General features: G+C 41.5%; 1 protein-coding gene across 2 annotated transcripts in view; it reads right to left on the reverse strand.

The window, feature by feature from the left end:
* The window catches only part of GRM7 (glutamate metabotropic receptor 7), a 308,320-nt gene that overhangs the window by 129,993 nt on the left and 150,839 nt on the right, over positions 1–27,488 (reverse strand). For both annotated transcript variants that reach the window (XM_075052544.1, XM_075052543.1), the window contains exons 3-4: positions 14,075–14,216; positions 13,027–13,181 (exon numbers count right to left, since the gene is read on the reverse strand). In XM_075052544.1, coding sequence (XP_074908645.1) covers positions 13,027–13,181; positions 14,075–14,216 — 297 coding nt within the window. The remainder of the gene's footprint in view (positions 1–13,026; positions 13,182–14,074; positions 14,217–27,488) is intronic.

Consider the following 27,488-nt stretch of genomic DNA (forward strand, 5'->3'; position numbering starts at 1 on the left):
TTTTTGTGTCTAAACCTGTCTTACCCAGTGGATCTGAGCCTGTTTCAGAAACACGCAATTCATGTGTGTTTGTGTGTGTGGAGCCCCAGAAGCGGAGAAGCTGGAGCCTGCAGAGATCTTTCCCGGGATGCTCCAAATCCCCATGGCAAGAACTAGGATGGTAATCAATAGCTACTCAGGCAGAAAAACACAGATACATAATACTTACAGTGAACACATTTTTCATGTATAACGTAGGCATATTAATTTGCTACTTGCAAACAGGGATGCCATGCTTGCATTTTACTCTAATAAAAGCCTCAAATTTTTTTATTTTTCGCTTTGACTGAGAGATTGTGAAGTAGTATTTCTTTTCTGGCTTGCTAAATACAAGAAAGAACAAGTAAGTCATAGAGGATTTCAGAGACTAATTTTAAGTGGTCTAGAGAGAGAATCTTTCTAGGCTATAGTTACCGAGTCAGAAATACCATAAGAAAAAAATTTCTTGTGTTAATTTAGGAACTTATGCTTTCAATTTCTTTGAAAGACAGAGAAAAACCGACCCCAAAGAGGAAAAGAAATATTAGACAAGTTAACACTTATTAGCATTTGTAAAGAGTAATGGAATAGTTCATAAGATAAAGAAATATTCAGAGATATGAATTTAAACAAAGCAGAATGGAAATAATGTTACTGTAAATATATTAGAGCCAAAGTTATCTTGGTAGAGGATTTAATATACATGAACGAATTACACATGAGATTTAACAGACATTTCTGATAAAATATGTGCAGTTTCTTGGAGGAGCAAAAGTGAGGAGTGCTGAACATACACACTTGCCCTCTCTTCCTTCAGGCAGCTGGTGGGGAAGGGCATGACCAGCACAGAAATGACATGAGACCCAACAAACAACAAAGCAAGCCTCCTGGATGCCGTGAGGTTCAGCTGGCAGCGCGGGTTCAAGGCGTCTCAGCTCCTCTTTGCTACCACACAGGAACCTGCCCGGTTCCACGACTGAGACGAGCCCCGTACGAAGGTGCCGGCTGCTGATGCTACGGGAGGTGCTCCCAGCGCCGGGAGGAGCAGGACGTGCTTTCCATCTCGGCTGCTGCCTCTCCCTGCACAGATGCTGCTCCGATGGGCTACACTGGTATTTACTTAGCAGATGGCAGGGGGATCTTGTTTCTTTCATTTTAATTTCTAATGTATTAATGGTATTTTAAATTCTTGTTGCAAAGAATAACCCTCATAGAAAAGACTGTTGACTGAACCTTTTATTTCTTCATCGCCTTATGGCACAAGCAGGTTGTATTTGTATTCTGTGTTTCACTGCCCCCAATTTCAGTGTCTGAAGCTTCCCAAATAAAAACACTGTAATAATTATAAAGGGAAAATGGTCACCTAGTATCCATGGACCTAATCCCAAAGTCCTTAGTCAGAGCTCTTTTTTGAGCCCAAATTCGTCACAAATGTGAACAAACATTAAGAGAGACCATCAGTCCATCTGCTCAAGTAAGTGTTTATTGCCTATTTTGCAACACCTATGGGCAGTCCACCAGGCACTGGACTGGAAATGCTACCTGCTATATTAAACTCTTTCTGCTTTGCCAAAGCAGTATATCAGAGATGAAAAATTATCTGTTCCATTAGGAACAATATGTGGTTCTCAGGCCTCCTGCAGAACAGCATTTCTAAAACTAGGTATTTGCGACCATTCATGGCTATTTTTACCTAAATCAGGAACAGTTTATTTCAGAAAGCTCCTGCAATCCCTTTTTTATGTGAAAAATACCTGAAATATAAATGGCAAGACAAATACTCTGCCAATATACTTCCTGTGAAGTAGAAAAATGTGTTAACCTCTTAAGTTACAGTGTAACAAATATCATGTAAGACGCAACTCTTACAGGTAGGGGAGAGGGGAGCTCTTCGCTCTCCCTCCCCATCCCCACAGAAGCGGCCCCAGATCTGGACCCTGCCACGCTGGCAGACGTAGGGTGTGATGCTTCAGATGGACTACGGGAACACCTCACCGCCCACCCTCCCTAATTCCCTTCTCCTGCTCCTTTGTTTCAGCCATGAAACCGCTCGTGCTCTCAGCTCGGAGCTAGAACATCCTCTCAGCTCCCTGCCTCGGCCGGTTGAGTGAAGGAGGCAAACGCAATAACCAGTGCTGTGCTTGGCGTGGTATCGGTGCCAGTACTGCTCTGAGGGAGAGGGAGAAGGTGGTAGAATCTTTTCTTGACTTCTGTTTCTATGACTAAAGAGCATGCCAAACTAAGATATTATTTGTTATAATTCTCCGTGAGGCACCTCTGCTTCAGTGGCCCAGAAGGGGCTCACTCATGCGGGGTCCGGTGAGGTCCCCTGAGCTTCATCGCTCCCCAGATCCTGGAAATCCTGCCAATATTACTAACAAACAGAAAATGAATTCCTATGAACAAATGAGGCTTGAATCTCTGCACAGAAGCAAAGACTGACAGCACCAGAAAACACTAGGATTTCCTAGTCTGAGGGGGTTGCATAGGAAACAGTCATTTGCCTCCTGCGTGCGCTTGCTGCGTGCTATCCACGTGTTGCCGAACACCCCTCGCAAGGATGGGAAGTTTGGTTGCCAGCCCAAGCTGCCCTTGGCTCTGCTGCCTTGCAAAAACACTGGAAAGCAGCATATGGCTGTCTGCTGTGTGGAGGAAGAAACGCTCCCCCGTGAAGCCTCTCTAATCACGGATACCCACTACCGCCTTCTGCGCAGAGCAGACCTGCAGAGGAAGGCTTGGAGGTTCCTACCAGATCACATACAGATCAGGAGCTGGCACACAAGGATAGCAGGCTTTCTAAAAATAAAATTCTTCCTTTCTGGATGGAAATACTCTGCCCAAATGTGTCCAACAGACAGGTCAGACAACTTCAGTGCTAGATCATTGAGAGGCAAATTGTTCTTCAGAAAATGCAATTCAGGGTATTCCAAAACAAAGACCACTGATGACCTATCTGAACAGTGATCAATAGCTAAATATTGTTCTGTGAATTATCTCTTCTTACAGCATCAACCATTCTAGTTTGTGTGTGTGTATGTGTGTGTACACATCTCCCTCTCTCAAAACAACCACCCACACAATCTCCAGTGTCCTGAGATAACAGTTAAATATGAATATCAAAGAGAAAATGCCAACATAAGCCCTGGGAGCAATACACAAAACACAGAAATAGCGAGAGAGACACGTATACCCACAGAATGAAAAACAGCTGGCTCCCATCAGAGAAGTACCTCCATTTTGAGCAAGCCAGGTCTCTTGTAGGTTGGGCCAGCAGTTTATTTCATTTCCAGGGGCCAAAGAGAAAGCTCCCTAAATCTTTGTTTTACAGTGGTTATTTATGGTCCAATTAGAGCTTTCTACCTAATTTCTTTGCTATGAAGCAGCAATGCCATTTGAAAAAGTACTGGTTCAAACCCCATTCGAGATAAAATTTCTTGTTAATGCTGTTGTGGTTATGAGCTGTGTCTGGCACTGAGCAGTGGCATATAACTCTCTTTAATACTCTAAAAAGATCACACCTTCAAACTGTCTAAGAAACCCCAAAAGAACTCCAATAATTGAACACCACAAAACAGCCAGATGTGTAACTTTAGCAAAATTCTACACTGAAATGATGTAGAAGTTTACATTTTGAGTTTCAATGCTATGTGTTTTTTCTAAACACATTGTCTCACAGGAGCTCAGGTTTGGAGCGCTATGGGGCATTGCCTTTGAGTCTGCAGCAGAACAGTGGTTACAGCTGAGACTGTATTTCTCAGTGACTAACACTTACAGGGAATCTTAAACAAAAGAAAAAAACCCAGAGGCTTCAATGCCTTTGTCAAGGCATTCTTTCAACACCTTGAAAGAAAACTACAAAAATAACATTAATTTGAAACTTTACAAAAATTGTGTTTCTTAACTTCTCTATATCTGCATATTAAAAAATAATTACACCCTTAAGCTACTGTCTCTGAACTTCCTAAACCTCTCCCCAAAGCCTTCGCTTCAACCCTTTAATGTTAAGCACTGCATCACTACTGCAACACCACAGCGAATGTACAGTTTCTGCCGACAGTCAGGGAATAGAGCCTGTTTGCCTGAATCTCCAGCATTACCATATCGATCGATCTCAGGAGACTGGTCAGCACCGTGCAGCGGTATTTAAGCCAACATTTAACCGCACCATGCTTTTCATCATGAAGCTTCAAACCAGCAGCCCACAAAAGAGCGTACAAGACAGGCGAGGTGTGATGCCTGGCTCCCTAAGCACCCCAGCTAAAGCACGCTCACCTCGGCAGCGCTCAGCGCAGCCCACTGCCCGGCCCGGCGCACGCATCCGTCCGTCCGTCTGTCCTTGCACGCTGCACTCCTGTAGCATGAGTCCGTACATACACAGGCAAGAGGCAAGGAGATTCAGCACTAAGCCAGGAGGAATCAAAGCTAATCTTAACTCCCAAGAGTGGCTTTTCAACCAGCTGGAATCGATACACAATAAACTTTTCAAGGCTGTGAGTGTGTCTTGGATTCCCAGGTAACCGCGGTATTAATTTAAATTCAATTAACGGCTTCATCAGCACTGGGAAAGATACATTCCCAACAAGTTTGCGGGTAGAATGACTTTAAACACTGCGTGACTGATATAGAAGAACAAAAAGGGAAATTCTTCCTTCATCTGCGGCTGGCCAGCTAACAGGTTTTCTATAAAAAATATGAAGTTCCATTTGAAAGCATCTTTTTGACAAAATGTATAGGATGAAACAACAAACCTATCTTAACAGATGACACATTTCTGTATTTACTTACTTAATAACATGAGCACACAACACCTTTAGCATTTTAATTCCAAAGTTGCTAAAGACAATTTACTCATGGTGGAAAAAATGCAAATAAAAATTTACTCATGGTGGAAAAAATACAAATAAATGTTTAGATATATAGTCCTTTGTGCAAACTTTGCTTCTAAGAGATAGCGTCAAAACCAGAGTCGCTCTGTCAAGCTACTGACACAAACAACCTTGAAGTGTATTTCCTGATTGTTGTTGTTTGTAATTACACTATGTAAAACCCCAGAAACCAGAGACGATCGTGCTCGTGTGCCCCCTCCCAGGCACTGGAGCCCGCTGCTGCCATGCAGGGAAGGGGAGATTGCTGAGCTGGTCCCACGGCTCTCAAACAGCCAGCCTGGAGGTGCTGAGGAAGAACTCATCCGTTGACACTGAAGCCTTTCCAGCAGTGCAGAAAGCAAAACAGGTCAGGTGGCAAGGAGATGAGAGGAAAATTCAGGGGCAGTAATGGGAAGAATGAGTAAATTCTGGGAGTGATGATCTGTGCTACCTCCTCTTACATTTTTCCCTTATGATGGGTGTCCCCTCCGGCTTTTGGTGTCCATGGGCTCTGCTATGGCGAGGCTGCAGTGATCCCCTGGCCCTGGCAGCCCTGCAGCTCGGCATGAACCAAACCCCCCGAGCCAGATCTTTCCATCTCGCCTACTCTCTTAAAAGCGCACACTCGTGCCCCAGGGACACAGAGAAAAAACCTGAGAACAACAGAGCACTGTAGAAGACTCTGAACCAGGCTGTAAACAAAAAGAATCCAAACCTGATCATTTTACAAATATTATTATGAGATATAAAGCTGTTCTGTTCTGTTCAGGGAGGAGGTTGGTAAGTGCTACACAAAGCACGTCTTTCCCAGAGAAACATCCTGGGGTAAATGCAGCCATAGCTAGACACAGAACAGAGTGCCTGTATTTATTAACGTTGGATAAAATTCAATACTCTCTCTTAACACAGAGGAAAATGAATCCTGAGCTCCTTTGTTTGACTGGGGATGGGAAGGTAAAATATTTGAGAGCCACTAAAGAGTGAGATATAATTTCATTCTAATTTTTTCTTAAATCACTAGCCTTTCATTGTTTTTTTCCGGGGTTTAATACCATCTAACCAAAAAAGAAGCAAATCAACTCTTGTTGGAAATAAAAACAAAATATTAAAAACATGATTCACCGTCTATTTGAAAGAAAAACAACTGAAAAATTCAAGGACAGTTATGTAGGTTTACAGCACTTGCAATGCTTCTGGTTTTTTTTAAATAGCTATGCACTTCCTTGTGCTGAATTTGAGTCATCCTTTAACCTCACAGCTGAGAGCTTCATGGGACTGCAAACCTTGGCCACATCCATAGCTTGCTGGAATTGAATCATTAATCAAATCTAGTTGAATCCCATTGTTTAGTTGCATCAAATTCTGAACTTAGACCATAAAGAATATTTATTTCCTCATTGGCAAAGCATTTTGCCAGACTTTAAAAATAATTAACATCATATATATATTTTAGCTTCTCTATTTCTTACAGTGGTTCCTCTCCTTGGTTTCATTTCCCTGTGAGCTGGTGTTCATGAAAACAGATCACATGTAAGTAAGAAAGATAAGGAAGACTATTTTAAAAGAAAAAAGTTAGAGGAAAAACCAGATATCTGAAAGTGCTAAGTCAGTAGCATGGCTGCTAACAACATGAACCACAGTATAACAGCCTAATTCGAAAATTTTCGCACAGAAAAGAGGCATAGGAACAACAGAAAGCAAGAGGTAAGTAGATAGTTGTTCATCTTCTTCACAGTTGAGATTAAGAGGAAAATAATTTCTAAGATATCCCTGAACTGAGACATTTTTAGTTCATGGAAATTATATATATTTATTTTTGAAACTTTGTAAGAGCTACTGGAGGTATTTGGACTCCTTAAAAATATGGCTGTGATTTTCAGAAATTAGTTATCTCTGTTCTAGTCCTACCTCTTGGTCTTTTGAATGATTCTTATTTCCTAAAAAGGTGTTCAGTATTTTCTACAGATCCTGCAAACCTCAGTGTATCAGACTGGGTAGATTACAAAAGAGCATCCAAAATTACTACTGTCTTGAAAACACTAATTTTCATTACTTCAGATGTGGGGCTTAACAAGATACTAACAGGTATTAACAAGGGCTTACCAGGTATTAGTTCTTCCTGTGCTAAGCCTTGAGTGAGAGGCTGGAGGGGAAGCCCAGGGATGCCACTTTGACTGTGATGCCCAGGCAAGCTCTGAGCACCTCACCCGGGGTCCGCATGGGACCAACAGTGGAAGGATAAATCTTGGAGTTGCACGATAGGAATATTTTTTCAGGAATAAGGCTGCTTATTTCCTCATTTCAGCTGTGACACTGCATTTGATAAAGATATATTGCTGGGCTGCCATGCAGAGAGCTGTAGCCACCTTTTGAAGGTCCAACCAACACCTTGAATGTTCTTGTTCTACCTACCATGCCTGCCCTCTACTGCCACCCTCCTGAAGGAGTTTAATGAGCCATTTTTAATCTGAATAGATACTACAGACTGATATAAGCAAATTTAAAATCTGAAGTGTAGATGTTGCTTAGATTAGAAGAAAAAATGGGAAAGAAAAAACCAAAAAGGGGAAAGACACTTATTCCAAAACCCAAGACCACCTGGCCCAACTCCATTTCTCGGACTTGAGAATCTTCTGCACATGCACTGTCTTACAGCTTTCTGTACTGAATTCAGCAAGTACTGCATAAACCTGCTCCAAAAAGATCAGGCTTTTTGATCTCTCATGCCACAGATATCCTCTTATCACTGGCAGAAAGATCTGCTTCTCCTCCAGGGAAGGGATTTAGGAACTCCTGACTTTGAAACTGCCTGCTAGGGAGAACTGGAATTGATGTCTGGACCAGTAGTATTATCATCTTTAATCAGAGGGTGATCTAGGTAACTTATATACAGCTATATGGTGTAATAAAGACAGCTACCCCAGGCAGTTAAAACATATAATTAGATTTGGGTACAGTAGTGATAACAAGAGGAGGAGATGCTCTGAAGTTTATTAAACCTACTGAAACCTGAAGAGGTGAAGTGGCACTGGAATACTTAAAGGTCAGTTTGTGTTTAAAGAGAGTAGTGTGGAAGAATTCATTTCCATCTACAAAGAAACAGGGTTGCAGTTCATCCCAGCCCTCATTTGGGGAAGTCCGCAGCTGGAATGACGGTCCAACCCACGAGAATCTATGGAGTGTTTCCATATTTTGTTTCTTGCTGGTTTGGATGGTCTACAAAGCTTCTGGGACTTCAAATGAAAACTGCAACAAATGAACAACTTTCTCTCAGACTATCACTGCCTAAGGAAAAGACAACCATGTACAGTAATTTGCTAGTCTGAAGGCAAGTAGCTCAGCTGAACTGCAAGAACAAAACACTGTTTTTTTGAAGTGTCAACCTTTCTTTTCATTTTCCACTGTGCTTCCATTCTCCCTCTGGCACTTGAAATTTTGGGGACTTGTTATACTTGCCTCAACATCTCCCATTTTTACCACGATCCTGATCGCATAATGACTCTGTAATAGCCTGCTTTTTCTTGCCTGAAATCTTCCTGCAGCTCACACTCGCTCCTCTTCGCGGCATTTCACCCTTCCCGTGATTAGCCGGGCACTCTTTCTGTTCTTCAACACCAAACTGATACAGGAATCTCTCCCGTGTGCAAAGCTTATCTTTCTATTCAGGACAATGAAGAAGAAGAAAGGTTTCTGGGGAACAAAGCAGCAGTAGGTAAAATCCCACCAAGTGCATTATGGAGAAGAAAGATTTTCTGCAGATTTTGTTCTGTTGTGTTGCTGGTTTAATGTATGTCAAATGCATCCAGAACCACAGATGTTCATCATTTCTGTATTACTGTAAAATGAATGTAATACTACTACTACTACATCCCATTAAAACTTTAATTAGAAAACACATCTTTCTTCTGTTGTTTAAACTGTTTAGTTCTCATCTTCCAGTACTAACACTCACTCTGTGGTTACATTACACCTTTTCACAAAAACGTGACAAGGATATACTCTGAGTAAAAGACTATTCAAAATAAGGCATATGACTTCAAACTCTTACATCCATAAGCACAGGTACTTGCAGTTCTGCAATGCAACACTGTGTTTGTTCCTCAGAGCATATGCTGAGTTTCAGGACTGGGCTGAAGTTTTAGCAACCTTCTGTGAGCATGAGGACACACCATGACAGCTTTGTTTTAGAAGAGTTCAAAGTAACAATAGCCAGAATACAATATTCTGCTGCCATACTTGTTCTAAAAATAAATACATTCTGCTCTTTAGCCCTGAAAGCCTCTCAAAGCCTTTCAACTTCGTTGCTACTTGGTTAAGTTGGCTATGGAGCTTGTTTCAAACACAAGTTTTCATGAAGTGATTACTATTTAAGTGTGCGCTTCCTCTGGCTCACTGTCTACTGCCATTATGCAAATAAGATGCGACTTCATCCTTTCAGCATAATTACATCACACACAATCGGGCTATATTAAGACTGACTTAAGATGACTGAATTCAGTTCATGTAATGATTTCCTAAATCACCCCATGGGACTATGGCAAAGAAAATTTTGTCCCAAGAGTGACATCAAGTATCAAGACAAATAACTGCGTATCTGGGGCCTGATTCTACAAGAAACTGAGCGCTTTAGACTCCCGCTGGAGTCAGAGGCTGCTGCGATATCCCCACTGTTACCAAAAATAGGAACTTCAAATGGTATATACACACATAGGTGTAAACACACCAACACACCTGTGTTTCACATCTGTATTTTGAATTGAAGAATCATGGCTAGGGGAGAAAAGGTATTTGAAAAATGCCTTTTTCTATATAATGATTGTTTCAGTTTAAGACTTACAGGACCAAGAGCTTTACAGACATATAAAAATCTGATAATCCAAAGTGTACCATGTACACTTGAACATGCAGGCACATTAATTTTCAATGCAATTTAACATTTCTTGGCTTATTAGACTAGCATTTCTCCCTGAAGCGTGAGAAGAGGCTAGGAGTATCACATATTTCAGGTTAAGGTATGGGACCTGCGGTGCTCTCTGTTTCCAGTGAAGTTTGTTAGGAATCTTTTTCTAACTTTTTACAAATACCATTTAACACAGTGATAAAAGGAAAGGAAAAAAAAAAAAGGAAGATGCTCTTGAGGAGCAAAATAAGGGTAACCCCCTCATTCATGACTAATAAAGAAGTTCTCACCAAATCCAGCAGGAATTAAGTGGTGCTTAACTGTTGCCTTGACCTGGAGCCTGTGAGCCGCAGGGGCAGGCGGCAGCACTGCTGCACAGCACTGCACAAAAAGGAGACTGCGAGGCTGGGATACTGCTCAAGACATGGTCCTTTGGGGCAAATTGAGTTCCATTCTGCTCATTTAGTCTGTTTCCATCAATTTATAGGGAAAAATCAAGGCTTCTTATTTCATTTATTTTATGTCTTCATCAAAAGAAATGCATTACTAAATTTTAGGAAGCAGATGTTCACTGCTGGATGATAAAAGAACAACATTAAAATGTCTGTTTCCAGTTCCCTTGGATTCATAGCCAAATGAAATTACTACAATGACAGAAAGAAAAACAAACCAACATACAGCAGTCTAAATGCAAGAAAGGCAGACAATCTATATGGATAACAGCCTCACTAAGCAAAGAAATGCTAATACCTAAGGATTACTTACTTCTGTAAGTAACAGATTTCACTGGATGTTTCTCGTAGTGGATGAAACAGAAACGGGATCAGTCTGAAAGGGGAAATGCTGAGTTCTGGAAAACTGCTTCAGGAGAATGGGAATTTGCTCTGCGCTCTTAACCATCCCTTTACTCTTCCTCCTAACAGGACTAAGCAGATGGCAGATACAGATGGCAATTAGGGATGGATGAACGGGATTGAAAAAGGTAAGAACCAGCCTGAACCTTTCTGAGTGGTCACAGAGCAGCCAGGAAACATTTGCTATTGACAGTGCAACTGCTATTCCGGGACACTTTGCTCTGCCTCTCCTTTCATACCAAGTACAGTACCTACTTCTGGCTGAGTGCTTTTCCCTTCCCGGTGTCGTGGTTTAACCCCAGCCAGCAACTAAGCACCACGCAGCCGCTCACTCACTCCCCCCCCACCCAGTGGGATGGGGGAGAAAATCAGGAAAAGAAGTAAAACTCCTGGGTTGAGATAAGAACGGTTTAATAGAACAGAAAAGAAGAAACTAATAATGATAATGATAACACTAACAAAATGACAGCAGTAGTAATAAAAGGATTGAAATGTACAAATGATGCGCAGGGCAATTGCTCACCACCCGCCGACCGACACCCAGCCAGTCCCCGAGCGGCGAATCCCTGCCCCCCCTTCCCAGTTCCTAAACTAGATGGGATGTCACATGGTATGGAATACACCGTTGGCCAGTTTGGGTCAGGTGCCCTGGCTGGGCATGAGAAGCTGAAAAATCCTTGACTATAGTCTAAACACTACTGAGCAACAACTGAAAACATCAGTGTTATCAGCATTCTTCTCTTACTGAACTCAAAACATAGCACTGTACCAGCTACTAGGAAGACAGTTAATTCTATCCCAGCTGAAACCAGGACACCGGAAAGTAACATGCAACTCACGGACCTCAAAATATGTATCTGCTGTATGGCAGCTGCTCCTGAAAAATGAACACGATTATATATATAGGCAAAATATAATTTAAGCATCACAAACAAGTAATCATGCAATCTACGTGACTACAAGTACAAAATGCAACTAGCCAACTTTCAGGCAACAGGCTAATATAGTCACTGAATAAGAAGATATTTGTGGGCTCAATGGACATAATTTTTTTCAGATACTCTAAATATGCTGATATTTGTAACTGTTATTTAACTGCCTTTCTATACCCGAACGCTTCCACTCCGTTATTGTCGCTTATTGTGTCCAAAGGCAAACTTCATGTTTCTCATTATGTCCAATGTATATTATAGAAGGAAAATATTTTAAACCAAACAAACTTAGAAAGTTTTTATTTTTGTGTACTGTTGGCAGACTTTTTGTTTCTGTGTCAAAAACCCTCAGGGACGAATACAGACAGTATGAAAAGATTATTAAAATATCCTGGTTTTCAGAAACAAAACACTTCACTGTCTATCAACTTTACGTATTTATGGAGAAATAACATGTGAAAATGCCTCCAGGGTTTAAAAAATGTAAAAGGATGAAGCATATTATATACTTGAGAAGAATAACTAATGAGGTGCAGACACAGTAAAAATGAATGCAAATATTTGGTTTTCCAGTGAGTGAAGACACCAGAGCCTATTTTAATGTGGGCAACATGTTCAAGGAGCCTTTGGAGACCCTGCCCGACACAATGCCATGTTCCAGCTGAAGGAGCTTGTTTTCTTTACTCAGTGTCTCCCTTGTAAAGCACTTTTCATATTATAGAGAACACGGGCTCTAATCGATGAGTTTGGTTTGCCCAGAGGAAGCTATTTGGATAGTTGAGCATCTATACAGACAAAAGGGATAACAAATTGAGGAAAGATCAGACAACAAACACTTCAGAACACAAAGAAATGTTCAGAAATGAAGGGATTATGTAAAAAAAGTTTCCCATAATTTTTAAATACACATGCATATGTACAAGTACATATATTTGTGAAGCACACAAGCAATATGTATAAATAAATCCAGTGCTCGATCTGAATGAAATGAAAGTTAAGCTAAGTTTAAATGGAAACTGCTGATTTAAAAATGAATTTTTACTTCTTCAGTAGAAAACTTATCCACTGCTTCAGAGATAATGCATAAATTGCAAAAGATTTTCTCTTCCTGTGTATATACATGATATGTTAAGATCATTTTGGTTTACTTTCTATTAAGTGATAAAGGCCCTGTCATATCACCACAGCTTAATATAAGCTCTGAAATCGTGCCTTTAATAAATAACTGCCGGTAGCTTCTCAACTGCAGAAATAATGTATAGTTTTCAGATGAGGAACACAAACATTTAGGAAAATTCCAGGAGATGAAGACTTACTTAATGTCCTTTATACTCTTTGTATGTCTGTACATATTTATTCAGAAAACACACACAAGAAAAAATTATGGGCGATTAATTTTGTACCACCAGTGTTTCAGGAAGCAGGAGAGAGAGAGGCAAGCAGAAGAGAGCTCTTACCCTCTATGGTGGCTCGCTTGGGCAGGATGGTGATGGCTCCCTCAGCGACATCCTCCTGCTGAAGTAACGGGCTCACCTTGGAGCCCCACGTGTCCGAGCCCACCCATAGGAAATGACCAACTTGATCTGCCCTCTTAGCGGCTGCAAGGATTTGCCTGCAGAAAAGAACATTTTGATCACAAATTAATTTCATTTAAACATATAATTTCTTGGGGAAAATGGTGTGTCGCAATGGACAGAATGAACAGAAATAGCATATTCCTGTAACCAACAGAGCTCAGGAATTTCGCAACACACCGTATCATGATCTATGCAGCACAGATTGGACCTCTCTCTTAATTCACCCTATATACTAAGACTTAAGTACTGATTCCACTAAAACGTATATTTTTGCCACTGACTTTACTGAAACTTTATCCTAACTTGTCTGTGCCTCGTTTTGTAGAACTGAGCCTCTCAGCAATTGACAGTACCATCACAATTTTAAGCTAATTTAAAATTCTGGACAGAGAATATGGGACACGGGCAAGTGAGAAATGAAAGTCACACTTTTAAAATATTCTTTATCTTGTTTTATGAGCGAGTTGTATGTGGTTAAACCTTGAGCACCTTATGTAGTTCAACGTTGAGCATCCAAGACATTTTATCACTAGTAACCATCATTTGCTGTAAAATAGACTCTGAATTAATGACTAATACATAGTAGCATGAGCTTGGAGAGAGGGGCATCTTCTTAATGCCTCTTTGAGAGGTAAGGTCAAGTCTGCCTTCCAATGCCTGAGTAACCTTACGCTAGAAAAAGCCTCCAGACCTTTATCAACATTCCCATCCTCCCACTACTGTGATGCATTGTCTGGAGCACCACATGAGCCAGGGCAGCAACAGCAGCACCTCCGTACCTGGCGCTACCCTCTACAGCGTAAACTCCACATCCCCCCATTGCTCTTACCAACAGACATTTCCACTTCATTATTCATATTCTTATTTGCTTTCTCTTTTCTGCATAGCTATCAAGCACAAATCAATTAATTCCCTCAGTCATCCTTACTTTATGTCCTCATCATTGGCAAAAATAACGATGGCCCTGGCATTCGGAGTTTCTAGGAGCTGCTTGATAATTTTATCAAAGTCGATGGTCTTGTCCTTGCGATCCTGGGGGATTTTCAGGGACTGAGCAATGCAGAGCCCACCTGTTAAAGAAAGAAGAAAGAAGAAAAGGACTATGTCAGAGGAGAGTCCAGGAAAGGCAGTGGGAAATACACGTGGCTGGAAGGGGGGCCTGGCAGGAAGAGAATCCCTCCAGTCTGATCGCTGCCCTTACAGAGCACTCAATCTTCATGTCAAGCTTCCTGAGGGATTCGTACAATTTTATTTTTTTTTTTTGCACAGAGCACTCATTGCGATACGCACAGTCTGCATGCCTGGGTAGGGTCACGGATTAAACAGATGGGCAAAACCAATATCATAGAAAAGCAAAATAAACAAATAAACCAGTCAGTAGAGGGATTAAAAAAAAAAAAAACAACACAACCCAAACAAGCTTAAACTGATTAAAAAAAAACCAACACTACAACAGGCTGAAAGGCAAGTGATGTTTACAATGTATTACACAAACTTTATCTCAGTGAAGAGCTGAGATTCTTTTTAATTTTGCAAGCTGAAGGATATTGATGGAAAATGCTTCCACTGAAACAACTTATCTGGAACAGGAACAGTAAAGGAGTTGAGATATTGGCAAAGCAAAGATTGCTCAAGAAAATCCTTACTCAGTCAAATACCCATTACCAAATGGGATGGAGCGGCCCAAGCAATTGAAGCCTCAAGACAAAGTGCATGTCTGTGAACTGGACTTCTCATTAATACACAGGTAACATTGCAAAGATGGTATCAACACGGTAATAGTGATAAATACATCCATACCAAAGAAATATTCACTTTTAGCACAGTTCACATATTACAGTTATATAGCTTGGTTTAGGGGAAAAAAAATTAAAAAATCACATTTCCAGTGACATTCTGCTTGTCATTGTTGGCAGATGAAAACACAACTTTTGCCTTCATTATTTTGTTTCTCAGTGATAAACACTTTCATCTTTTATGGCATCTTAGATACCAACTTCCTCAGTATACTGCACAGTGTGTTAATTAATAAAGTATCAGAGATGCATAATAAGAAACAGCAGTAGGGATGAGTTAATTAAAAGACAGCAGGACGAAGGAGATATTCACAGATATGCTTCAAAATACAGATTTAAAAGTAGTGTTAAATGAAGTAATAGAGAAGGTGTTCTCAGGGAAAGAACATAGAGGAGGAGGCTTAACCACCATCAGCACACGCGGTCTGCCTGCAGTCTGCCAACGAATAACGCAGTCATCCTAAACCACGGCAGTGCAGCCATACAAACACCTGGAGGAAAACCACTGAACATCCGTAAAGACCAAATGCATGTTTTAAAATTGCAAAATGTGGCTCTTCTGCAGATCTCTGAGCACTTTACAAAGTAGGTCAGGATAATTTTTCCTTATTTTAGACACAGAGAGCTGAGACACAGAGGTTGCCTGAAGTCAAGCCAGGTCTGTTGGTACTGGCTGACCCAAAAACTCCAGGGGAAAAAAAGATTGGTTTCAGTGGGAAGAAATAAGACGGTGAAAAGGAAAGGCTGAGAAAGAATAAAACAGAATAATGACCCCCAAGTTTTTCTCTGAATCACACAGATTGTTTCATTTTGGTTTACAATTATTACAACTTGAAATTATGGCAACCTGCTTTTTTTCTTTAAAAGAAAACAATACTGATTTTTAAAAGTAAACCTCATTTTTAAATGAGGAAAGAAAGTCACATTGCTAGTAAGTTCAAAAGGTTTAAACATTTTTAAATGCTCTTTTTCTTTTCCCCAGTCAAAATTAGACAGAATCAACTCAAATCCATGAGCAGAGTTACCCAGCTTTCCTGAAATGCCCCACTTGGCACAGATTACATGCTGGTTTAACGCACACCCCCCCAGCCAGCTCTAGTTTCAAGCCTGAGACTCCTGCTCCGCAAGCAGGGCCAAGGCATCTCCCAAGCAGACAGTCGGAAATCGAGGGGAAGCCATCCATGTGTCTCTGTTGAGGAAAAATCTCTCCATCCTGGCATCACGCCTAAGGAGAATTTAAAGTTATTAGCTGCTCCTGGAAAGTACCCGTGCCCTCCCTGGCACTCCATCATGCCAAGCCAAGCTACTTCGAATCTCCCACGAGAGACTCCTATTTCTCTTGTTAAATAAGGACATGGCAACTTTGGAGAATCACTGAGAGAAAAGAAAAAAAAAAAACCAACCCAACCCACACACTGTTACAAAGCTCCCAGATTTGTCACTTGAAAATTTATGCATTCCCTCCACGGTGTCCTTTCAAGAGCCTCCCACTTTGACACAGCAGAACAGGAGAGGATATATCTTACAGCGTTGAGACCACAGGGCTTTCGCGTGCTGGATGGAGCCATTATTTAGACACATCTGAAGCTGTGGCGAAGATCCTTTGCAACCCTTCATAGGTCTCCATTGCTTTCATTCAGAAAAAGCAGGCTCTCTCACGAGAGGGCTGGAGATACAGCCCCAAAGACCAGACACCAGCAGACGGGCACGCAGAGCAGTATTCCCCAGCACCTCCTGATTTCTAGTTGCTGCACCAGTAAGTAACTTTCAGAGCCTTTTAAATCAGGACAGTAGAATGCTTACAGGTGCTCATCCCCCGATACCACAGCTCCACCATGGAGAAATGACCACCCAGCAGGCATGCAGAGAGAAAAGAAGCAAAAGGCTCTCAGACCTGGCACCCAGCACAGTAATATTTCCGTAGTTAAGAGTCTGTCTACATTAAAGTATCCTTGTATCCAGGGGAAAAAAAGAACCACCCCCCTCTCAGATCAGGTGATGCATTGTTGTTGTAAAACTATTATTAAAAAAATCAGTATTTAATATTAAGTAATTGTGATCTACATGATTTAGGTGCTTGGAAGAAAGGCTAAAATCGTTGGGAAGGCTGCTAGCTCAGCAACCTACCCTGACAATAATTACACCTATTGTGTGGGTCATGCAATCTCTATTGCCTGGATGGAGAAGCCAAAAATCTTATTATAGTCGATAATGATTACAGCTGAACTGAGCATCTCTGGACAGAGAGACAGCTGTGGCCAGGCTCTCAATAGCGAGGAAAAAAAGCCTCTAATGCAATGTACGGCTTCAAAGTATGTAATTTCCACGGGGTTTTGAAAGAAAAGAGGGCCCAGGGTGGAGAAAGGAAACAGCTTGGAATTTGGGAGGGCAGATTTCAGGTCCTTTTTGTGATACAGATTTTTCTACTACCTTTGGGAGGTCAGCTCTTAGTTTCTCTGCTGTCCACTGGTGAAGGGAAGTGACAGAGCTCCTCTTTTAGCATGCCAGTTATGGTAAGTGTGCGGTGGTCAGACACTTTGCATTTAGCCCACGCTAGATGGAGAGCTGCTCTTACAGCCGGGAGGGTGGAAGAGCTTTCCCAAATGGAGCAGATGATATAATACCCTGTTAAGCTTTGTGCCATCCCTGGCGCAAAGGAATTACAGATAAATGGTAAGCAGGAATTATGGAAAAATGGTAAATATCAATGACTAAACCCAAAATATTTTATCTACAGTATGGTAGCTACGATACTGTCAATATAACCACAGCAGGAGTGATGAGCATTAGAAAGCACTCTCTGAAGCAACATTAGGAACAGAAATGGCTAAAGCCATACAAGGCAGATCGAGGGCAAATAAAAAAGGCAGAGAAGTAAGATGCAAGAGGACCAAGACCCAGATAATACAATTCAGACATGTTGATGGGTATTCTGATTTTAAACTGGTAGTGTCTCTTTCAGGGAAGTGACACTATTACAAAATGACTAATATGTGCTCCCAGCACCGAAATGGGTCAACGTGTATTATTTTCTAATTTGCTTTGTTTTGCTCAAGTCCACACCGGGCAGCATTTGACATCAGCGCACAAGCTCTTATTGTAGCAGCAGGGTGATCCATCCTAGCCACCCGACTATACTAGTCACATTAGCTTCTCTTTACATCCAAGCTTATGAGCTTGAATAAAAGTGTTTTGATCTCGGCAGAGGACCTCATGGCAGGCAGAGGCACACATCATTTTTCATTCCTTAGCAATAACAGATGACCAAGAAATTGGGTGTATATTGCCCAAATGACACATATAGAATAAGTTTAACTTTCATATTCTCATCCTGCATTCTTATTACAATAGGAAACGTGCACAGGTATTTAAACTGTCAGGTAAATTCACAGTGCTCCCAAGGTAAAAACCTCCAAGGGAATTCAGCGATAACAATGTGAAAGTTGCAAATTAAGGATTTTGTCATAGGATTTCTGCAGTAATATATTACCCTTGGCGGACTGGAGAAGTGGCATATGCTCCCACAAACTGCTATGCCAATTAACAGCAGTCTGGGAGTCGAACCCGTGCTGCACCCTGCCAACGAGATGGAGCTGCTCCGCACATCCCCAGCAGCCGTGGTCTGCAGGCTGCGTGGCACCAGGAGCCTCCCAGGCATCCCGGGGACTCGTCCCACTAGCAGTACCACGCTTTAAACCAGCTGGCTACAGAGGGTTCCTGTTGTCTGCTATGGTTATTTCTGCCTAGTGAGCAAAGAGAGCAGGTAACTAACTGAGATGCTACAACCAAGTGCGAAGGCCGTTATGAAGATAATGGATATTGGAGATGCATAAAAGAGATGTGAACGGTAGTATGTATAAGATACATCATTCAAGCAATTCTGCAAGCAAATGTTTAACTCCTTTAACGATGGAATTTTAAAAATTTACAGGAATCAGTATATGAAAGGCAGTCAAAACAATGATGATGAGGCAGTCAGTTCTATATCACTCTACCCTTGAAACAATATCCTTTCTCTTCTAGGCTATGTATAGAAGTCTAACATTGGCATGTTTTTCATCCTTCCCTGCTGCCAGCAAATGTTTTTGTAATAACATCAAATCCGGGATGGGAACACCAGGAGCAGACCTGGTAGGTTCAGCTTTTCCAGATGCGCCTTTGTCCAACAAGTAAGCCGTGAAAACGCACAATAATCTATGAAAAGGATAAGACAACAAGGCAAACCATTTCCTCAAACAATAACTTGAAAATTATTTGGTTTTACAGCTTCTAGTTCTCCCAGTGGTTTGTGCCACTTTGGCAAACTGACCCAATTGTTTGGGATTGTTCCCGGCATTAAAATTCCCCCCACTGCAACCACTGGCAGCGCTCTGAGAAAAGACAGAAATGCCAACATTTCAACTGAAATTAACAGCACCTCCAGATTCTTTTTCGACAAACAGCATGCAAGTGAAGTTGGGTCCTTTCTCCCTGGCTGGTGAAAAACAATTTCCCCCCAAAATTTTATTTCCAGTAGAAGAGCCCTCTGAGCTTCATTAAGTCACTGACAAGACTCATTTTAGCAGAATTTCTGTCTCAAGAACCTTGTTCAGTTTCACTTTCATCCTTATAATGGTGCCTACTTTCTCACATGCTTCTGGAGAAGTTTTAATTAAGCAATGCTGGAGGCAGAGGAAATTTATCTTAAGGTATTGGTCAGGATGCTGGCAATTATGGATATACAAATACCTGATTCTTTTTGTTTGGCTGCCAGACTGAAAAAGAAAGTTTATAGATCAAACTTTTTTTTTGTTGTAAGATCTTCAGTTTTTCTCATTAAAATAAAAAGTCATGCAATTAATTTCACCTAAACCAAAAATCTCCATTTTATCTGAATTGGAAACAGTCATTATTAGGGACCTGTGGGAGGAAACAACTGAGGAACCACACAGGAGATTCTGGTGTCTCCCTCCTACCCAATGATTAAAACAGTTGTCCAAAAAATGTGAGTTTCCTCTTTTCCCAGAGAGGTGTTGAACTTGTACCTCAGACTTCCCAGTGTCCTGACCCTGCCATCACCTACCGATACCCCAGGCCAGAGTCCCCACACCCATCTGCAGAGCTGCACCAGCCCCAGCTGGAACAGAAGACAATGCTGATTTTCAGTCAAAGAACAGTGTCAAAAGCGAGATCAAAGCCACCACGCACAGACGGCAAATTGCTCTCAGGTACAACAGGGAACCCCAGCTCCCCTCCTCATGTTCCTTCCCCACTCTCACCAACCAAAGTTGCAGACTGAATTCAGTCTCAGTTTACAAATAGATTTAGGAAGCATGAAAACACATTTTCCCCCCAAATTAGTATTCACCAGAATTTTTTTTTCCTTTTTTGCAGACAATTACTACTCAGTCAGGAACAGAAAAAAACAGCACTGAAACTCCATGAAGGAAAGAACAGTAAGGGTGATCAGAAAAATGCAAGATGAGCAGGTTAGCAGTGGTAGACTGAAAAGGACTAGTTGTGCAACAAGTGGGATCATACAACATCTGTTTCTTCGCTTTGGCTTATAGGAAGGATTCAGTTTGTTCAATTACTGTCAGAAACAATGGACTAAACCCACTCTTTCCCTGCCTACACAGGATGCCAGCTTTCTTCTTTTCCCCCTTTCCAACAGAACACATGTAAGATTCTGCCTCACAAGTACCCTCAAAAAAAATGTTTTGCTATGAAAACTGGTATTGAGACATTCTAGGAAGTTGGTTTTGGACTCTGATAATATAAAAGACATTTTTTGAGTACATAAAAGCACAAAGTAGAATAAAATAAAATATCAAAACCAGTAATCTTTACAAAGATTAAAAAATGAAAAGTTTCTGCTCACATTTTTCCTGTCTTCAACCTCTTGAATCATATGGCATTTTCACGTTACAAAAGCACCCAGTGTTGCATGGAGGGTCAAGCGCAGGTACCAAACCCAGCCCCGCCACACTCCAGGAGCAGAAGCAGACACCAAAATACCCACATTGTGCTGCCTGCTCAGATGCCCACCCTGAGAAGGTGCTGGAGCCATCGCTATAGGATGATCATGGTGAAACAATCATACTTCCAAGGCTCATTATCAAAGTGCTTTTTAAATGCCTATTTTATTTCTTCCCTTTTGCACTTTATTTCCTCACTATTAACACTAGGAGGGAGGACTGGATCCTTTCAAGCAACAGAAAGGAGAAAGCCAAGCTGGTCGCAGGGGACCCTGCTCAGACCACCCAAGTAAGAGCCCCACGTGCCCTTCTCCTGGGTGCCTTCAGGACCCACAACAGCTTCTGCGCAGAGGAGGCTTTTGTCCAGGGTTCCCATTCCTGCTCTGCAAAACAAATGGAGAAGTCAACACTCTGGTGGAGAAATTGTGTCTTCAACCTCATGATGGATCCAGTGCTGTGAAATAACCAACATGCTCATCTTGCTGTGACAAAAGGTCTGGTGCTGTAGAGACACAACATCGAGCCCATCCATTTGCTGCGGAGTGAGTGCCAACAGCACAAGCACTGTAAAAGATTATCAGATGACTTTTTTCACGGGAATCCCACTCATATGTCATTGATGTGGGATAGAGATCGGGCCACATCACATAATGCTCCAGTTCACAGGCAGCTCGAGGACAGGCGGGCAAATTGAGCCATCTGGGTGGCAGCAGTTGCAAAGCACACAGGAACTTGGAAGAAGACAGAGAGTCTTAGAAATATCATAGCTGCCTTCCATTCGCCTGCTGACAGATTCTGTGCTGTGCCTCTGAAAGGCAAAACCTCAGGAGAATTCTCTGTGCAAGTTCAAGCAGTCATGCATTAAATTGTTCGGGGCATTAAACACCTAACTCTGGTATTTAAGGGTAATGGATGTATCTAGTAATCAAAGTGTTGCTTCAGTATCCATGGATACCCACGATTATGTGGTATTTTGATTCTGGTACAGCACTAAGTACATTATTCTGCTTCCCTGAAATTCTCCAAGAGCTATTTTTCTTATCACCACTTAATTGGATTATCAGGTAGCAAAAGAGACAATTTAACACTTTTTCAGATGATTTATCTACAGAGATACTCTTTTGGGGGGAATCACTTTTAGCAATACTGAAAACGTCGCTTCAGAAAGCTATGTTTGCTGTTGCTAATTATTAAAAGGAACTCTCAATTAATTTGATTAATACGTTACGTTAAAATTAGCAGCTGCCGAAAGCTGCCTCCTGGATGTTTATTACAATTACGGGAACAACACACAAAGCAATGGGCTCGCACCGGCTTCCTTCTGAAAGAAAGCAGCTGATTGCTTTTAAAGACTTTTCTCCCCCCTCCATGGATTTATCACGCTCACAAGGCTGCTTTCAGGGTAATTACAAGGTCTGACATTTGTTCGGTTTTGTACCAAAGAAAAGCTGAGCCTGCAGCTACTGCGACCCCCGCTTTCCTCAGTTTGGCCGGAGGAGGCTCATGGATTCTCCTCCACTCCTCCTCTGCCTGGCCCCTTGGAGGGCAGCCTGTCCCCGATGCCCTACTGCAGAGAGATGGCACGGCATGGCTCGGCACGGCATGGCTCGGCTGCTCCTCCACTGGCAGGGATTTGAAGACCTTTCTCACTGCACACCAGCACAGAAACACCCTAAATTTGGGATTTTAAGGAAGGTTTATTGGGAAGTATATGGAAAGGTCAGGTTAAGTACAGATGATATATAGATTTTTTAATCTAGACAACAAAAATAACAACTCCTCAAGCAGTGAGGATTTCTGATCCCCCCTGAAAGAAACCCTCCAGGGAGCCAATGCGGTCCCATGGTGCCCCTGCCAAGAGACATGGGATGCTCAGCAAAGCCCCGTGCTGAAAGCTCTGTGAAACAGAGCAGGAAACCCCACATTTCACAAGGGGGAATAAATCAAACAGTTTGACATAAGTTTGGGATAGCCTGAAGGAGAGGAATTAATTGGGGAAGAAACAAAATAAACATCAAAGGCATATAGTATTTTTTTCATTTTGTTGCACATTTTATATGTCACTGCTGGGTTTTGGCATATACTTATATATCCTGCATATACAATTTGTTAGCTGCAATGAATTTTACTTCTAAGCCTCATATATTCTGTAGAAGAAAAAGAAACCAGTGGCAGTAACACTGAAGACTGACATTAAAGAAGTCAGTATTCTCCCCATGTGAAAACTTTGATACCACAATTGAGGATATTTCCCTGATAAAGCTGAATTACGTCCTAAAGGAACCAGAATGATAAAGATTATTTCATATACTTGAAATACAGCCGGGCCTGCCAGCTAGCTTGCCGTCAAACTCCTCACCAGTAAAAGAGAGTTATTCAAACAACTGACACAAAAGCCACAAAATCTTCAAAGAACAATCACTGGAAAGTCAATACATGACTCACATGTTCGCTTTAGAGAAGAGTGAACGTTATGCAGCAGGAGCCTGTGTGTCAGGTAGGCGTTTTAAGGTGATTTGTTGTTATATGTGGGAATTCACATTTACAGTTTTAAATCAAAAAAGAGACACACCCCCCCCCCCCCAATGACCACTTTACAGGACTTGTCATCAGCCTCATGCAAGAAATAATAAGATTTTCATTAAGTTAATCTAGTGTAGGAAAATTTCCAGTCCCATTCCCAAACCTGTAAATTCACAGTAAACCAAGCTAGCAAAATAAACCCTGACCACATTACAGAACCTCTAATATTCCCCTGTCCCGTCAAGGGACAAGGTGCTGCGAGTGTGAAAGTTCACCAGGAACCGGTCTGAGCCCATCCATACGCTTCATATATAAGCTCTCAAGCACTCATCCAACAGCAAAGGCTGGACTTCAGTACTGACCCATCTTCTCTTTAAAGCAGTGATGCAGAGCCCAAAGGAGATGCCCCTGGGTGATCCATGACAGTGCCAGCTCTGGCAGGTGCCATACAAAGAAACTTTGATCTATGGAAATTAGCACACTGTTAGAAAAGTTCCTGCTATTCCATCCAGCCAGAAATGGAAATAAATTAATTTATTCTGACCCCCAAAATTAAAACAGACCCAGGCATATTCAGAGAAAACTGACTGGACTTCATTCTGCCTGCATTTGCAGGGTTAATGTAGTCACAGCTCCACCCAGAACAAACACAGACCCAGAAAATGGAAAATTCAGGAGCATGGAGTTATCACGTTTCAAGGAAAACAAACAAACAAACAAACAAAAAACGGAGAGGCTAAATCAGCATAGAGTATGCGGAATCCTCAAGAAAAAAGAACTTCAAGTAAAAAAACCTAACTTACAGAGAGATCCAGAAATGACAGTTGGGTCCTTATGTCCAAAACCAAAGTTTTAACGAGGCTCTGGATCAGACTTCTGTTTCTTTACTAGAAACAGTTAATATCCTACTTACCAAGAGTTATGAAGTTCTTGCGTACGCCAGTAAAAGAAGTTTACAATTGCACTGGTGTGCAGATGGGCTAGAATTTAAATTATGTCTCCATAGCCTCATAACTCAATTGTAAAAACTAAAATGTGCACCAATAATAAATTTACATTAAAACATGAAACCGCAACAATTTATCCAAGGGAAAGCATCCTTGTGGATACGCAACAGCTTTAACTTAGAAACTTTCTATACATTACGATTCTACTGAATCATTTTAAAATTTGATTTTTGTGAAGCTTGTTTATTGTCTCATTTTTTCATGTTAGACCTCATCATAACCAAAGAACAGAAGACCTAAACTGATACAGAAGACTAATATTTCTAGTATGTTATTCATTAATGCTTAATTCTATTGTATCGTAGCTTTGCTGCATATTTAATGACATTCCTAGTGCATTTTATCACCTCAAAAATTGTCCCTTATTATGGCAGTTAAACTCCAGCAATATACAAAAAATTAAGACTCTCCCTGGAACACTAAGTTTAATTATAAGAATGGTATAAGATCATCATTTTCAAAGATTTAGAAAAGCTCTGTTTGCTAGACAGAAAATAAAGAAAATGAGGATATCCTGTTAGATCAACAACCACCCATGCTCACAAACCCACGTTTGCTCACACTGCAATGCTTCAAAGGCTTTGAGAACGGACTCACTTTAGGCATTTGCAGTAGAAGGGACTTGAGATTTATTGGCTTCCTAAAATCTGTACTATAAAGAGTACATTTGAGCCATACAGTGTAGCCATGTAGAAACAAAAGCAACATAAAATAAAACTTCCACTTCTGCTTCAAACATTTAAAACACTTTTGTTGTTACAACTTCATGCCAGTAGTGCTTAAATGACCCAGTCCAGATCAGGACTGCACTGTAAAGCCTCTAAAAGGCGGTAACTAAGCTGCTCTGAAGAACTCCTAGATGAAGACCCAGGGCTGGAGTCTGAACAAGCAGATTCTCAGCTCAGTAACATTATTTATGTTTTGAATTTTACCATATACCTATTTCTAACAAGAAGCGCCTGCTATCAGACATAAAAGAGAGACTCCAAATTCAGACACCAGAATTAAGTTGAAAGGAATGTAATTAAAGGTCTGTAAGGAAGTCCCGGGCACATCTGCCGATCTGTGGGATGAACAACCACAGGGGTGCAAAACGCTTTGTATGAACTCATACAGTGCAAACCCAAAAATAATGCAATCCTCCCTCTGTCTTTTAAGAGTCTGATTTAGTCAGACTAAGACCAGCTCTACTGTGTTGCGCATAAAAATAGCAAAGGCAAAGTTCTCAGAAATAGTGTCAGAACACTTTATAAAACATGGTTTCTTTAGGAACAACTGTAGGCGGTAAAATCTCTGGCTGCGGGTAGAGACAGAAACAAAGCACCAAAAATACCATGTTTAAAAGCATAACATACAGCCAAGCAATGTTACGAATTAGAGCCATGCTCAACACAAAACACCAGTTAAGTATCTTAGCCTTGCAGCTGGTTCATAAATCCTCAAAACTGGCAAATTCGAAGTCCTACATGGAGATTTGCAGGGAGACCCAAACGAAGCGGTCCCTGACGGTAGCCCTTCTAACGCTGTGGAGGAAGCCCCTGGCCCCACGAGCACCGCGGTGGTTCGAGGGTTTTCCTGAGCATCGCCGGTGGCATGTGATGGCAGAACCCCACGAGAGGGGAACCTAGCCAGGCTACCTCCTGAAAATGAAAAATGACCCATTTGAAAGGAGATTGGATTCCAGGGAATCAAGAAAGAAATAAACAAACTGATCAAACATTCCCTGTTCTTCTGTAAATAAGTGCTACGATTAAGACACATACAGGCAAACCTAACTTTCTCCAGCATTAAGGCAACTGAAAAACAGACCTGTTACCTGCCATGGAAACTTTCCGGCTGGCTGCGTCTCACCTCGCCGCACAGAGTCAATGTGGGCAGTGGGCAGCTAGGCTCACCCCCTTCTAATCTCCAGTTATTTGTTTGCTTCCCAAAATGCCTGAATGCAAGACTGCTCACAAACAATACCTTCCGAGGCTGGTTTGGCTCCCTTGCAAAAAGCAATTTCCTGCAACCTTCACACACACTAAAGAATCCTGTGCTCTATGGCATGGTTTTATTTGTCTGAACTGCCTCTTGGAGCGCCACACTGTAATTTAGGAGACTGCTTAGTGCTGTGCTGTTCTTGCAGGGATATTTCCCCCCTAGTAATAATGATGCCACCTCTGGATAGTGAATCATTATAAACTGCAAGCACAAAATGATCTCTAATGATGAAGCTTTTCTAACTACCATTTGGAGTGTTCCCATGTTCCTAATTCATTTTTTTCTTGGAGAGGTAACATAGCATTTTAGCCTTCTCTCAGTTAATGCTATTTTCTTGGTTGTTATATATCTGTTAGGGCAAGTGAAGACTTGTCAGTTCTTCAAAGAATGAGAAATCTGGAGAATAGCAATGACACAATGACAAATCTCAGTGGGAAGGGAGGGAGGATTAGAAATCTTTTAAGTATGCTTTTGGAAGGAAACCTATTTCCTGATTTCTCCAGCCAAGAAGACACCAGCATTTACAACATGAAAAAATTATTCCATGAACACAGTGTCATGCTTGCAAAGGCTCTGCAATAGATAAGGTACATGAAAAGAGACTGATAGGAACTCCTGGGTTTTGACTTAGCGAGGACAAAAAGTGAGATATGGGACCAGGGCACAGAACTACTAAGGTAAGCACCCAAAACCAAACAGCATTTGGCATTCACTTAGCTAGAAAGATCAGCTACTGTTTTGGTAGGAAAACAACAGAAAACAGAGTATATCAGCCTGGGGGACATGGAGGGTTAGAGGAAAAGGCGGCAGCTTCCATAACATTTTGTTTCACCTCCAGTTCCTTGTGTCTCATCCAAAGGGAGGCAGAAGAGATCTGCTTATTACTCCTATATACTTCTAGCAGGATGAAGGTCTCCTCTCTGTATGCTTCAGCAACCATCCCCAACCCTCTTCTGGGGAACTGCTCTCTAATTAGCACACACTACTCTGCTTGCTGCTTCCCAAGTTTAACTGAAGCTCTAAGTGATGCTTCTCATACCATACCAACCCTCAGCTCTGCAGAATCGCAGGTCCCT

The sequence above is a fragment of the Buteo buteo genome, chromosome 21, assembly GCF_964188355.1.
Source record: "Buteo buteo chromosome 21, bButBut1.hap1.1, whole genome shotgun sequence".
In the NCBI taxonomy this organism is placed as follows: domain Eukaryota; kingdom Metazoa; phylum Chordata; class Aves; order Accipitriformes; family Accipitridae; genus Buteo; species Buteo buteo.